At 33.0% G+C, this 15,485-nt stretch overlaps 1 protein-coding gene across 2 annotated transcripts in view; it reads right to left on the reverse strand.

Moving 5' to 3' along the window:
- The window catches only part of LOC148946836 (uncharacterized), a 131,555-nt gene that overhangs the window by 56,943 nt on the left and 59,127 nt on the right, over positions 1 to 15,485 (reverse strand). For both annotated transcript variants that reach the window (XM_089096643.1, XM_089096642.1), the window contains exon 3: positions 7,279 to 7,372. In XM_089096643.1, the coding sequence (XP_088952769.1) occupies positions 7,279 to 7,372 (94 nt within the window). The remainder of the gene's footprint in view (positions 1 to 7,278; positions 7,373 to 15,485) is intronic.

The raw sequence follows: 15,485 nt of genomic DNA on the forward strand, positions 1-15,485 counted from the left end.
TGAAAAATCAAGAAAATGTAACTGTGACAAGGTAAAACACAACCAAACACTACTGAAATATTCCAACTCTTGCATTTCAACAAAAGAAATTCAAAATGAACTTTGAAAAAATCAAGAAAATGTAACTGTGACAAGGTAAACCACACCCAAACACTAGTGAAATATTCCAACTCTTGCATTTCAACGAAAGAAATTCAAAAATGAACTTTGAAAAAATCAGGAAAATGTAACTGTGACAAGGTAGACCACAACCAAACACTACTGAAATATTCCAACTCTTGAATATCAAACAAATAAATACAAAATGAAGATAGAAAAATCAAGAAAATTTAACTGTGACAAGGTAAACCACAACAAAACACTACTGAAATATTCCAACTCTTGCATTTCAATGAAAGAAATTCAAAATGAACTTTGAAAAATCAAGAAAATGTAACTGTGACAAGGTAAAACACAACCAAACACTACTGAAATATTCCAACTCTTGCATTTCAACGAAAGAAATTCAAAATGAACTTTGAAAAATCTATAAAATGTAAATTTTACACTTAAGTATACAAACTATTTAAATTAAGCTAAAGAAAATCAATATTAACTTTGAAATATCAAGAAAAAGTAAATGAGAAAAGGTAAACCAAAAACAAACACAACTGAAATATTCCAACTCTTACATTTCAGCGAAAGAAATTCAAAATGAACTTTGAAAAATCAAGAAACTGTAACTGTGACATGGTAAACCACAACCAAACACTACTGAAGTTCAAAAAGAACTTTGAAAAATCAAGAAAATGTAACTGTGACAATGTAAACCACAACCAAACACTACTGAAATATTCCAACTCTTGCATTTCAGCGAAAGAAATTCAAAATGAACTTTGAAAAATCAAGAAAATGTAACTGTGACAAGGTAAACCACAACCAAACACTACTGAAATATTCCAACTCTTGCATTTCAACGAAAGAAATTCAAAATGAACTTTGAAAAATCAAGAAAATGTAACTGTGACAAGGTAAACCACAACCAAACACTACTGAAATATTCCAACTCTTTCATTTCATCTAAATAAATTAAAAATTTAATTTTAAAAAATCAAGAAAATGTAACTGTGACAAGGTAAACCACAACCAAACACTACTGAAATATTCCAACTCTTCCATTTCAACGAAAGAAATTCAAAATGAATTTGAAAAATCAAGAAAATGTAACATCAAGAAAATGTAACTGTGACAAGTTAAACCACAACCAAACACTACTGAAATATTCAAACTCTTGCATTTCAACGAAAGAAATTCAAAATGAGATTTGAAAAATAAAGAAAATGTAACTGAGACAATGTAAAACACAACCAAACACTACTGAAATATTCCAACTCGTTAATAACAACTAAATAAATTCAAAATGAAATTTTAAAAATAAATAATATTTAATTGCGCAATTTAAGTCACAACCAAACATTACTGAAATATTCCAACTCTTGCATTTCAACGAAAGAAATTAAAAATGAACTTTGAAAAATCAAGAAAATGTAACTGTGACAAGGTAAAACACAACCAAATACTACTGAAATATTCCAACTCTTGCATTTCAACAAAAGAAATTCAAAATGAACTTTGAAAAATCAAGAAAATGTAACTGTGACAAGGTAAACCACAACCAAACACTACTGAAATATTCCAACTCTTGCATTTCAACGAAAGAAATTCAAAATGAACTTTGAAAAAATCAAGAAAATGAAAGTGTGACAAGGTAAACCACAACCAAACACTACTGAAATATTCCAACTCTTGCATTTCAACTAAAGAAATTCAAAATGAACTTTTAAAAATCAAGAAAATATAACTGTGACAAGGTAAACCACAACCAAACACTACTGAAATATTCCAACTCTTGCATTTCAATGAAAGAAATTCAAAATGAACTTTGAAAAATCAAGAAAATGTAACTGTGACAAGGTAAACCACAACCAAACACTACTGAAATATTCCAACTCTTGCATTTCAACGAAAGAAATTCAAAATGAACTTTGAAAAATCAAGAAAATGTAACTGTGACAAGGTAAACCACAACCAAACACTACTGAAATATTCCAACTCTTGCATTTCAACGAAAGAAATTCAAAATGAACTTTGAAAAATCAAGAAAATGTAACTGTGACAAGGTAAACCACAACCAAACACTACTGAAATATTCCAACTCTTGCATTTCAATGAAAGAAATTCAAAATGAACTTTGAAAAATCAAGAAAATATAACTTTGACAAGGTAAACAATAACCAAACACTACTGAAATATTCAAAATCTTGCATTTCAAAGAAAGAAATTCAAAATGAACTTTGAAAAATCAAGAAAATGTAACTGTGACAAGGTAAACCACAACCAAACACTACTGAAATATTCCAACTCTTGCATTTCAACGAAAGAAATTCAAAATGAACTTTGAAAAATCAAGAAAATGTAACTGTGACAAGGTAAACCACAACCAAACACTACTGAAATATTCCAACTCTTGCATTTCAACGAAAGAAATTCAAAATGAACTTTGAAAAATCAAGAAAATGTAACTGTGACAAGGTAAACCACAACCAAACACTACTGAAATATTCCAACTCTTGCATTTCAATGAAAGAAATTCAAAATGAACTTTGAAAAATCAAGAAAATGTAACTGTGACAAGGTAAACCACAATACAACACTACTGAACTATTCCAACTCTTGCATTTCAGCGAAAGAAATTCAAAATGAACTTTGAAAAATCAAGAAAATGTAACTGTGACAATCTAAACCACAACCAAACACTACTGAAATATTCCAACTCTTGCATTTCAACGAAAGAAATTCAAAATGAGCTTTGAAAAATCAAGAAAATTTAATTGTAAATATGTAAAAAACAAACGAACCCTAACTAAATAGTCAAACTATGGCAAATCCGCGAAATAAATAAATAACTAACATTGAACACTCATGAACATGGATCTGCGACAATGTCAAAAACCACAAAACAATCTTGAAATATTAATACTCTTTAATTTCGAAGAAAGACATTCAAAATGAACTTTGCACAATCATGAAAAATGTAAATGTGACAAGGTAAAACTGAGTCTCTCAATCCCTGTAAAGCTCTTTTAAAAGATACAAAAACTACTCATTTAACACAAAAATTTCGTTTTTAATGACCACCAAGTAAAGAAAAAACCACACGTAATCAGTCAAATGAGTCTCTAAAACCCCTTAATGCTCTTTTAAAAGATACAAAAACTAATTATATAAAACAAAATTTTCGTTTTTAATTACCACCAAGTAAAGAAAAACCACTCGGAATCCGGCAACTGAGTCTCTCAAACCCCTTAAAGCTCTTTTAAAAGATACAAAAACTACTTATTTAACACAAAAATTTCGTTTTTAATGACCATCAATTAAAGAAAAACCACACGGAATCCGGCAACTGAGTCTCTCAATACCCGTAAAGCTCTTTTAAAAGATACAAAAACTACTTATTTAACACAAAAATTTAGTTTTTAATGACCACCAAGTAAAGTAAAACCACACGGAATCCGGTAACTGAGTCTCTCAATCCCCTTAAAGATCTTTTAAAATATACAAAAACTAATTATTTAACACAAAAATTTAGTTTTTAATGACCATCAAGTAAAGAAAAACCACACGGAATCCGGCAACTGAGTCTCTCAATCCCCGTAAAGCTCTTTTAAAAGATACAAAAACTACTTATTTAACTCAAAAATTTCGTTTTTAATGACCACCAAGTAAAGGAAAACCACACGGAATTAGGCAACTGAGTCTCTCAAACCCTGTAAAGCTCTTTTAAAAGATACAAAAACTACTTATTTAACACAAAAATTTCGTTTTAATGACCATCAAGTAAAGAAAAAACCACACGGAATTAGGCAACTGAGTCTCTCAATCCCCGTAAAGCTCTTTTAAAAGATACAAAAACTACTTATTTAACACAAAAATTTCGTTTTTAATGACCACCAAGTAAAGAAAAACCACATGGAATCCGGCAACTGAGTCTCTCAATCCCCCTAAAGCTCTTTTAAAAGATACAAAAACTACTTATTTAACACAAAAATTTCGTTTTTAATGACCACCAAGTAAAGAAAAACCACACGGAATCAGGCAACTGAGTCACACAAACCCCTTAACTATCTTTTAAATATTAAAAAAACTTATTATTTAAAACAAAAATTTTGTTTTTAATGACCACCAAGTAAAGAAAAACCACACGGAATCAGGCAACTGAGTCTCTCAAACCCCTTAAAGCTCTTTTAAAAGATACAAAAACTACTTATTTAACACAAAAATTTCGTTTTTAATGACCACCAAGTAAAGAAAAAATCACACGGAATTAGGCAACTGAGTCTCTCAAACCCTGTAAAGCTCATTTAAAAGATACAACAAATGACCACCATGTAAAGAAAAATCACATAGAATCCGGCAACTGAGTCTTTCAATCCCCGTAAAGCTCTTTTAAAAGATACAAAAACTAATTATTTAACACAAAAATTTCGATTTTAATGACCATAAATTAAACAAAAATCAGACTGTATTATGCAAATTAGTAACTCAATCCCCGTAAAGCTCTTTTAAAAGATACAAAAACTACTTATTTAACACAAAAATTTCGTTTTTAATGACCATCAAGTAAAGGAAAATCACACGGAATTAGGCAACTGAGTCTCTCAAACCCCGTAAAGCTCTTTTAAAAGATACAAAAACTACTAATTTAACACAAAAAATTAGTTTTTAATGAACATCAAGTAAAGAAAAATCACACGGAATTAGGCAACTGAGTCTCTCAAACCCATTAAAGCTCTTTTAAAAGATACAAAAACTACTTATTTAACACAAAAATTTCGTTTTTAATGACCATCATGTAAAGTAAAATCACACTGAATTAGGCAACTGAGTCTCTCAAATCTCTTAAAGCTCTTTTAAAAGATATAAAAACTACTTATTTAACACAAAAATTTCGTTTTTAATGAACATCAAGTAAAGAAAAATCACACGGAATTAGGCAACTGAGTCTCTCAAACCCCTTAAAGCTCTTTTAAAAGATATAAAGACTACTTATTTTAACACAAAATACAAGCAAGCAAATAACATGGGAATTCCTATACACGCAAGCAAATAATTGAGTTATTTTTACGTCACAATGTTTCAACTTAAAATCATTCTAATTATAGCATCCCATTTCTCATACTTTAATTACCTGTTACGCTTTCTTAACCATCGGAAGTTTATCATCACACGGACTTAGGCACCTGAGTCTCTCAAACCCCTTAAAACTCATTTAAAAGATATAAAAACTACTTATTTTAACACAAAATACAAGCAAGCAAATAACATGGGAATTCCTATACACGCAAGCAAATAACTGAGTTATTTTTACGTCACAATGTTTCAACTTAAAATCATTCTAATTATAGCATCCCATTTCTCATACTTTAATTACCTGTTACGCTTTCTTAACCATCGGAAGTTTAACCAACGTAAATTAAGTTATAGACAATACTGGTTTAATCTCTTGGCAAAGAGTGTAATGACCTGTTTACCTAGCAGAAAAACCGGAAGGAACGTAAAGTTGCCGAATTCAAAAGAAGGTATATACTGACGGTCACTGTATATGTGACCGAAATATCTGGTATTTTTGTGAATTTCTATCATCACTGTCTATTAAAAGGATTTTATCCCTATTTGAACTTTTATTTATCGTTATTACCATGAGCTGTTTCTAACAGTCTGGAGTAAAGAACGGTAAGTAGGGAGCGATGCGGCTCAATAGTAACCGAGTCTTTATAACAATAGATACATCAAAGGAATTGGATTTTGATGCTTATTCAAAATATGTAAAATTCATCAAACTTAATGGTACCCATCAAAAGTTACGAGTCTGTGAAAATTTGCCCGATTTTTAGAAAAGGGGAGAAACACCCCCGAAACATCGAGTGATCTTAATGAAAATTACTCCACCAGATTCAGTATACCAGAGAACCCTACAGTAGAGGTCTCAAACTCCTATGTACACAAATATGGAACTTTTTTTTACCTGAAGAAAGATAACGGATGAGTGTTTATTTGTGTGTTGTTTTTTTTTTTGTTTTTTTTTTCCCAGGGGTGACCATATCGAACCAGTGATCGTAGAAGATCGGGAGAGGCCTCATTTTATTGGAAACCCAAAGACCTATTACCCTTTTTAAGTGACCAAAAATATTGGAAGGCAGCTAGCCCTCCTCCCATGCTCATTTTTTCCCCAAAGTCAGCCGATAAAAATTTTGAGATAGCCATTTTTTCAGCATAGTCGAAAAATCTAGTAACTATGTCTTTGCGGATGACAACCCCCCCCCCCCATGGAGGAATTTTTCATGGGGGAAAGGAATTTTCCTTGGATGGGACGCCGGATTTCCAAGCATTATTTAAAAAATGATCAGAAATTAAATTTTAAAAACTAGTTTATTTGAACTGAAAGTAAGGAGTAACATTAAAACTTTTTCATAAGATTAATAAAACAATGTATGTCGGGCAAGAATTTTAAAAAGAATTTCATTTCAGTAGAAAGTTGCGAAGGATTAAATATGTGAATATTTTAAGACTCTTGAACTACGCAGGAATTCTTTGTTACAATATAAAAGCCAAGATATGCTGTATAAGAAGGTGAAGACTACCCAATCAAACAGTTCGTCGTAACGAACTGTAAGTAAGGAGCGACCCGGCTCAATAGTAACCGAAACTCTATAAAACGGAAAGAGCGCAAAGAGCGAGGCGTTGAGGAGGGGACAGCCCCTTTCATATACGCAATAATTTCTGTTCGTTTTAAGTTTTAATGTCGCTCCTTACTTTCAGTTAAAAAACTTTTTTTTTTATTTAATTTTCATCAAAATGCCAGCGTGCTCCTGGGGAGTTAGTCTTAGCAAGTTAGAAACTCTTGTTATACCATGTTTTAAAAAACTCACTAAATTTGGTCTTTTTTCGTCTTTTTTTTAAGGAAATTGGATGCAATATAAGAAATTCCGAAGAATGATAAACTTGGCAAAAGCAACGATGTTATAGCTTATTAGATAGAATATGATTTTGATTAAGTTTGAGTTGCAAAATATTACTTAGCATGATCAATTTTGTAGTTTACATTATGCACAAAGTATTGTTTTATATGTGATTAACAATAACATGTTTAACAGCTGCGATTTTACAGCTGTTTTGGCATGTAAAAATAAATACATAAACTATTTTAGAAAAGTAGTGAAAATAAAGCACATTTCTCACCTGTCTTCGCAATACTTCTCTGATTTCAAGTGCCTGTCGTCGTTTTCTTTCAACTTCAGGATCAGGATTCAATCTTTTACCTCGATGATAGCTTCTGTAACAAATAAAATATAAATAAACTTATATTACCTTGGTTAAATCTTAGGCTATTGGTGTGCATGAACAAAAAAAATTAATCGTTTTGAATTATTTTCAAAAAATCATGAAAGAGCTGACCTCTTCAGTGCTTCTGTAACCTCCCTTTGCCTCCTCAGACCTTCGGCCAACATAAATAAAGGCTAACATCACCTTTTCTCCCTTATCTTGGGCCGTTGCCAATGACTTGCGTAGGTCCTGCAAATATATCTCTTCTCTTTTTAAACGAGCAATAATAGTTTATGTATAATTTTTTTTTCTCCGAAACGCCTCCATATTATTTTTTTTTTGAAAATTAGTATATGGCATGTTCTGGCCCCAAAAAAAACTATCTAGATAGGTCACGAGTTTTAGAAAATTCACTTAGAGCCTTTATTTTGATTAAATAGAAAAAACAAGTTTACTTTTATATGAAAGTAAGGAACGACATTAAAACTTTAAACGAACAGATAGTGTTCAGTATATGAAAGTCGCTATCCCCTCCTCAATGTACCGCTCTTTACGCTAAAGTTTGACTCTTTGTCACAACTCTACTTTGTAAAGTATAAAAACTTTAGCATAAAGAGCGGGGTGCTGAGGAGGGGACAGCGCCTTTCATATTCAGTTAAAAGAAAACTTTTGTTTTTAATTTAATTTCTGAACGCTTTTTAAACTTATGCAGGTTCGAATTTGGCTCGCCGTACATGAAAGCTAAAACGAAATTTGCATATTACTTTTGGCAAAGTATCCCCCATGTAAAATTTTCTTTGGAAAATTCACCTCCAGAAACTACCCTCCCAAAGTGAAAATCTCCCCGCATAAAATAACCACTCCCCACTGAAAATACTTCTCTCGGAAACTTATCTGTATACGTCCCAATAACCAATAAAATATATAAAAAATACAAAGTTCAAAGCTTGTAGCCACTTCCCCGTGGTTGTTGAGGGGTCAAGTTATCTTCAAAAACGTGGCTATTAAATCTTTCGACTATTTTCAACCAAAATTGGCTATCTCAATTTTTGTATTGGAATACTTTGGTGAAAGAACGGGCCTTGGAGGGAGGCTATTTGTTTTCCAATATTGTGGCCAATTTAAAACGGCAGTGTAATTTTTGCTTTCCTATCAAATGATATCTCTCCGGATTTTCTACGATCACTTGTTCGATACTATCACCCCCGAGGGTAAAGAAATGATAAACACGAATCCGTGGAATTATTTTTCGAAACAAAGTATGTAAAATTCCACATTTTTGTATATATGAGCGTAAAACTTCATCAGTAAGGTTCTCTGGTACGATTAATTCCATTGTTAGATTTTAATAACGACTCCTTGAATTTTAGGGGGTGTTTTCCCTCCTTATTTCGAACATTAGGGACATTTATGCCGGCTCGCAGCCTTTAATGGGTAACAGTAACCTTGATTATTTTTATATATTTTCAATAAACATCAAAATTCAATGCATGTATTGTTATCAAGAAACTGTTTCTTTTAGTTTCTTTAAATAATATTCTTATGGCAAATATTCTTTCTTCTGGCAAAAAATACAAAATTCTACAGTTTTGCAGATAGGAGCTTGAAATCTCTACAAAAGGGTTCTCTGATATGCTGAATCTGATGGTGAGATATTAATCAAGATTTTCGGACTTCTAACACTAGAAAGCTAAGCTTCCCAAAAAGTTACGTAGATGGTAAGCTTTCGTAAAACTTACTACTTGAAGAAACATTGACTTCTAAAACTCATCATTTAAGTACATTTTAAAAGTAAGCGGGAGTTATTTACAAAAAAGATCTCCAAATAATATCTTAAACAGCACAAAAGATTGGTGTCATTTCTTGGAGTCACATGTTATGTATGACTGCACACAGTGCTCACCGCAGAACGGCTTTTTGCAGTGATTGGAAAATTAATAGTCATTTGACGGGCAAAGGCTACATGTCTTTCTTTTTCCCTTCCACAGAAGTCATTAAACGTATTTCACCTGTCACCTCTGTTGTTTGACTGATATCAAGTGCTACTAAGTTTAGGTTTCTAAACGAGTAGCCATTTGCTGGGCCAACTCTTTGAGCAGAACATTCACAAAAGCCTTTCGTAAATGGGGTTATCCACCTGATTTGGAGATAGTGAAGGGGTAGAAGACATAACTGTTGATGCACGCGATGTTGATCAGCCCATAAAACATGCACATGGGCCACCTGTTGGTCTTCTGAGCGGTAGACATTGAACTATGCAATTGGTCAAATATTTCAACACTGTATTTGGTGTTAATCTAGTATTCAATAAACTCTGGCTCATGGATTAGATACATGACACGTGTACCCTCATGGCAAGTTGACATAAGCAGAAACATTTTTGACGGCTTAGCAAGATAAGACACTAGAGTCAGCTCCTGATCAAAACAGAGCATTGAAGTTCCTGTACTTCTCTCTTTGCTCACAAGCAGCTCTTCTGGAATACCCCTCTTGTTTTTTAGTTCAGTCCCAACTGTCGTCAGTCGATATGGTTCTTTCAGTAGTCCTGCTGCAAATAGAAATGATGTAAACCTGTTGTCGAAGGTGACATTTCTATTTGTTCCCCAGATAGGGGAACAAATTGGTTAAATCAGAAAATAGCCAAATTCAGCATTTTCATATGCTATACTTGAAGAAATTAGCTACGATAGTGCAGGCAAACTAGCCAAAAATTTGGGTTGAGCCCAAACAAATTGCAATAGAAATAATTTTTATACCTTGTTGTAGAGAAAAAAAAGTTCAACCAAATATCCAAAGTTGCATATTCTAGGTCGACGCAAAACTAGTTTTTTTTTTCCTTTTCGTGTCAATTTTTTCAGTTTTTTTCTTTAAAAAAATGAACTGTCGGTAAATGTTCGTTTTTCTGTATATGAAGTACCGTCCTGATGTAAAATAAAGAGCTGGGCCCGAAAATGAAAGCAAGTTTAATGTATAATGTACCAGAAAAAAATTTCATGATAATAAATGTTTGATTTTACCCTTCTCATTGTTGTGACCTATTTTTCTACACTATTCTGACATAAAATGATGAGCTGAGCCTAAAAATCAAATTAACTTGATTAATTTCTACTAGAAAACCCGTTTCACATTGAACAATATGCACTTTTTTATTTTCATTTGACATGATTCTTTTAACACTTATTGTACCCCAGTTTGTCGATTGTTGGTAAAACAAGTTGCAACAGAAATAATTTTTTCACCGTGTTGTAGAGAAAAAAAAAAGCTGAACAACGTATCCAAAGTTGGGCATTCTTAGTCGACGCAAAACTATTTTTTTTTCTTTTTTTGATTATCGTGTCAGTTTTCTCACTTTTCTAACAAAAAAAAAATTAAGTTCCGGTAATTGTTTGGACGGGGGAGCTCTTCTGCACAAGATTCCATGGGAGAAAAATGAACGATACTCTGAAATCCTTGACCATTATGATACTTACATCACCTAAAAGTATTCATCTGCCGCTATTGTGTTCGACGGCTACGATGGCAAAGCTACTATAAAGGATATGACCCAGACAAAAAGAAGTCATATAATCGGCCGTGAGATCTTATTCACATCAGATATGCAGCTGAAAGTAAAAAAGGATGAGGGCCATGTTTATCCGCACGTTGGCTATTTATATCCGATCAAAGGGCTTCGTCATAGTCCAGGCACCTGATGATGCAGATGTCCCAATTTTGAAAGCTGCTGTTGATTCTTCCCGGTATTACGACACTGCCGTCATTGGAGATGATACTGATATTTGGGTTCTAGTGTATTATCATGGTGACCTATCAAGCAAGAAACTATTCTTTGAACCTGAGCCAAAGTTAAACAAAGCTCCCCGAATATGTGATACTCACAAATCGAAAGAGAAGCTTGGCCAAGAGACATGCCATCTGATTTTCTTTTGCTCATGCCATCTTAGGCTGTGACTCTACTTCACGGATTCACAGTGTGGGGAAAGGCCTTGTTCTGAAGAAGCTAATGGCAGATGCCGATTTTTGTACATCAGCTGCAGTTTTCATGCTGAATTCAGCTTCGAAGGAGGAAGTAAGGGTTGCTTGAAAAGACGCTCTGCTCATGATAAATGGCTCATCAAAAAGGGGAAATCTGAATGAACTCCATAGGGAAGTTCTTAAAAAGAAGGTGACTACTGCTAGCACGTTCGTCCACCCAGAACAGTTACCACCAACTTCTGATGCAGCTAAATTTCACAGTTACAGGTTTTTATACCAGGTTCAGGTATGGAGTGGAGATCCTGATTCTGAACTTAAAGCCGAGGAATAGGGTTGGAAAAATAAAGATGACTTCTTGTATCCATTGACTACTAACGTCCCACCATCCCCTCGTCTGCTTCTGAAAATCGTGAATTGCTCCTGTCAACTGGAATGTAGCGCAACAAGATGTTCAAGATGCAAAGATGATGTTCCAGATGCAAGATGTTCAAGATGCAAGGATGTTCAAGATGTCCCTTTGCACAAGATGCAAAGGGACAGCATGTTCTAACTCTCTAAGAATCAATAGCTATATCGATGAGGAGAGCGTCGAAGCTTAGATTTCTGAATCATAAGAATAAGTTGTGAATAATAGTCGGAGTTTGATTCTGTCTTTCAAATATACATGCAGTGTGTTCGACAATTTTATCAGTTGTGAAGACTAGTCAGCGTACTGATAATAGTTTATTCTAAGAGGGATTTTAAATGTCGGCCGTTGAAAACTAGTTTCATAGATGATTCCCCTTTTCTAATATTTTAATAAACATCTTGCAATCAATTTTTAAATTGAAAGATGGCTCTATCACCGACCCATCAGATAATAGAGCCAGAGACGATCAGATTCAGGCTAACTAATTATCAGATCTCAAAATTAACAATTTAGCCAGCGAAAAATGGTCTGGTAAAAAAATAGGGGTCACGACGACGAGAAGCGTAAAAATCTCATATTGATGATTATGAAGAAAAAAATTATATACCGTAAACCAAATTTGACTTCATTTTCGCACTCATCTCGTCTTTTTACATCGGAATGATAACTCAGTTCAAGAAAGATGAACAATTACCGGAACTTAATTTTTCTGTTTTTTTTTTTGTTAGGAAAGTGAGAAAACTGACACGATACGAAAAAAAAAACTAGGTTTGCGTCGTCCTAGAATCTCCAACTTTGGATATGTTGTTCATCTTTTTTTTCTACAACATGGTGTAAAAACCATTTCTGTCGCAGTTAGTTTTTACCAACAATCAACGAATTGGTGGACAATAGGTGCTGAAAGAAATATGTCAAATGAAAATAAAAAGTGCATGTTGATGAATAAGATACAGGTTTTCTAGTAGACACTACATCAGGTTAATTTGATTTTTGGGCTCAGCTCATCATTTTATGTCAGAATAGTTGCTTTCTGATAGTATGGTGAAAAAGAGGTCACAACGATGAATAGGATAAAATCACATATTGATGATTATGAAACTTTTTTTGATACATTGCACATTAAATTTGTTTTCGTTTTCTGGCTCAGCTCTTCATTTTACATCGGGACGGTACTTCACATGCAGAAAAACGAGTATTTACATAAGCAGAATTTTGTATAAGAAGAGTTTCGTATAAGAATTCTGGAAAATTCCCCCAGCGTAAAATATCCACTGAAAAATTCACCCCTGGAAACTTCACTCCCCATGAAAATTCTCCCCGTGGAAAATTCCCCCAGCAGACCCCCCCCACACGCACAAAAATGGATGCATACTTCCCAATAACAAATACTATCAGCAAGCAACGGGCAAATTTCAGAACTTAAAGACCTTTCCCTAAGGAACTTGGGGGATCTGGGTATCTCCAAAGGCATAAGCATTCGGCCTTTCAACTATGCTGAACAAAATGGCTATCTAAAAAATTTCATCAAACGATTTTGACAAAAAAGTGGTGGAGGAGAGGGACTAGTTGCCCTCCAATCTTTTTGGTCACTTAAAAAGGCCACTAGAACTTTTAATTTCCGTACGAACAAGCAATATCTCGACATTTTAGGACCACTGGAAAAAAAAAACTAAAAATTACAAAATTCCATATTTTGCATGTAAGAGCTTGAAACCCTTAGAGTAGGGTACTTTGATACGCTGAATCTGATTGTGTAATTTTCATTAAGATTCCTTGACTTTTAGGGGTCCTTCCCCCTTCTTTTGAAAATCAAACAACTTTTTTCTGGCTCGTACCTTTTGATGGGTAAGACTAAATTTAGTGAAGCTTATATATTTGGAATCAGCGTAATAAGTCAATCTTTTTTGTATATCCATCGGTATCAAAATTGTGATTTTTAAAGTTTCAATTACTATTGAGCCGGGTAACTCCTTACTTACAGTTCGTTAGCACGAACTGTTTGAAAAAAAATTCATATGAGTAACCCCATATTTATGAGCAAATATTAATAGCGTAAATTACATCATTTCCGCCATAGGAGTGGTGGTATTGATTTTAATATCTGTGACGGATGTAAAATTACACAAGATGATAAACTGCTTTGCACAAAATTACATTTGAATAAGGACGTGAAATTGTAATTGAATAATAACACGATAATTATGTTTTGCAGAGCTTGGATATTTAAGTAAATTACGATTGAATAAGAAACCCGTTAAGCAGGAAGGACGAATTGAATTCACGATATAATTCCTTAATTCATCTGAAATTGCTGATTTGCCACCCTATTACTTCAAACTAAAAACTAAATCGATGATTCTGTCAATTTCTGAGATTTCAGAGGGTAAAAGAATTAGAACACATGATTTTGAAAGGTTCCAAACGATGAAGTGAAAAGTGACAATGAGAATCAATATATACGAGCTTTCATATTGCCGTGCCGGGGAACGGTGCTATGTGTATTCATATATATATATATATATATATATATATATATATATATATATATATATATATATATATATATATATATATATATATATATATATATATATATATATATATATATATATATATATATATATATATATATATATATATATATATATATTATATATATATATATATATATATATATATATATATATATATATATATATATATATATATATATATATATATATATATATATATATATATATATATATATATATATATATATATATATATATATATATATATATATATATATATATATATATATATATATATATATATATATATATATATATATATATATGTGTGTATATATATATATATATATATATATATATATATATATATATATAAATAGCACACCTCCAGAGTCAGTGAGTATCCTTCAATCTTTCATCAAGTGCGCCACTGCGTGTATGTCCTCCCACTCTTGGATGAGACGTTCTATTGAGCATGTTGTTTGGTTTTCCTCGATAACGGGTGCCTTCCGGTTGCCAGTGGAGGAGTTTTTTTGAAAATCTATGATCTGACAGAAGAAGGATATGTCAAAGGTATCGCCATCTTTGTAGCTTCACAACGGAAGTGATGTCTGGTTGGCATGTGCCAATACAGATCTCATCTTTGTTGACAAGGTCCCTCTAACTGATCCGCAAAGACAAATATTTCCAGAGACGGTAAGACGTTTTTAATTTTAAGCGGTTAACTTTAAGCATTCTGTAGAGTAACTCAGAACAGACAAAGTATTGTTCTGTAACAGTCTGAGTTTCAGCTTCTGTAAGTTTACAGTGGATTTCCAGAGCATTAGAAGTCTCTGAAGTGCTGCGTTGGCTAGGGCTATTCTGGCACATAATTCTTTTTCAGAGTTACCACTGGAATTTTCTGTACTGCCAACATAGGCCTACTAGAAGTCTATCACCTGTTTGATGTCTTATCTCTTAGCTGAATTCTCTTGAGTGAAGTGATAATTGACATAGCTTTAGTTTTTGGAGTGTTGATGTGCAGTCCGAACCGTTCAGCTTTTTTCGTGAGATTGTAGTGGAATTCCTGGAGCTTTTGCTTGCCGGTTTCTTTGAGCACAACATCATCGGCAAAATCAACGTTCTGGAGAATCTTTTCTGCAATTCGGATTGCATGTCCATTTATCTGTCTAAGATGTAGTCTACAACTAGGACAAAGAAAAAAGTGGTAAGAAACAGCCTTACTTGAC

This window comes from Artemia sp. Qi Xiang Cuo, chromosome 11 (assembly GCF_049724085.1).
Source record: "Artemia sp. Qi Xiang Cuo chromosome 11, ASM4972408v1, whole genome shotgun sequence".
Taxonomy (NCBI): domain Eukaryota; kingdom Metazoa; phylum Arthropoda; class Branchiopoda; order Anostraca; family Artemiidae; genus Artemia; species Artemia sp. Qi Xiang Cuo.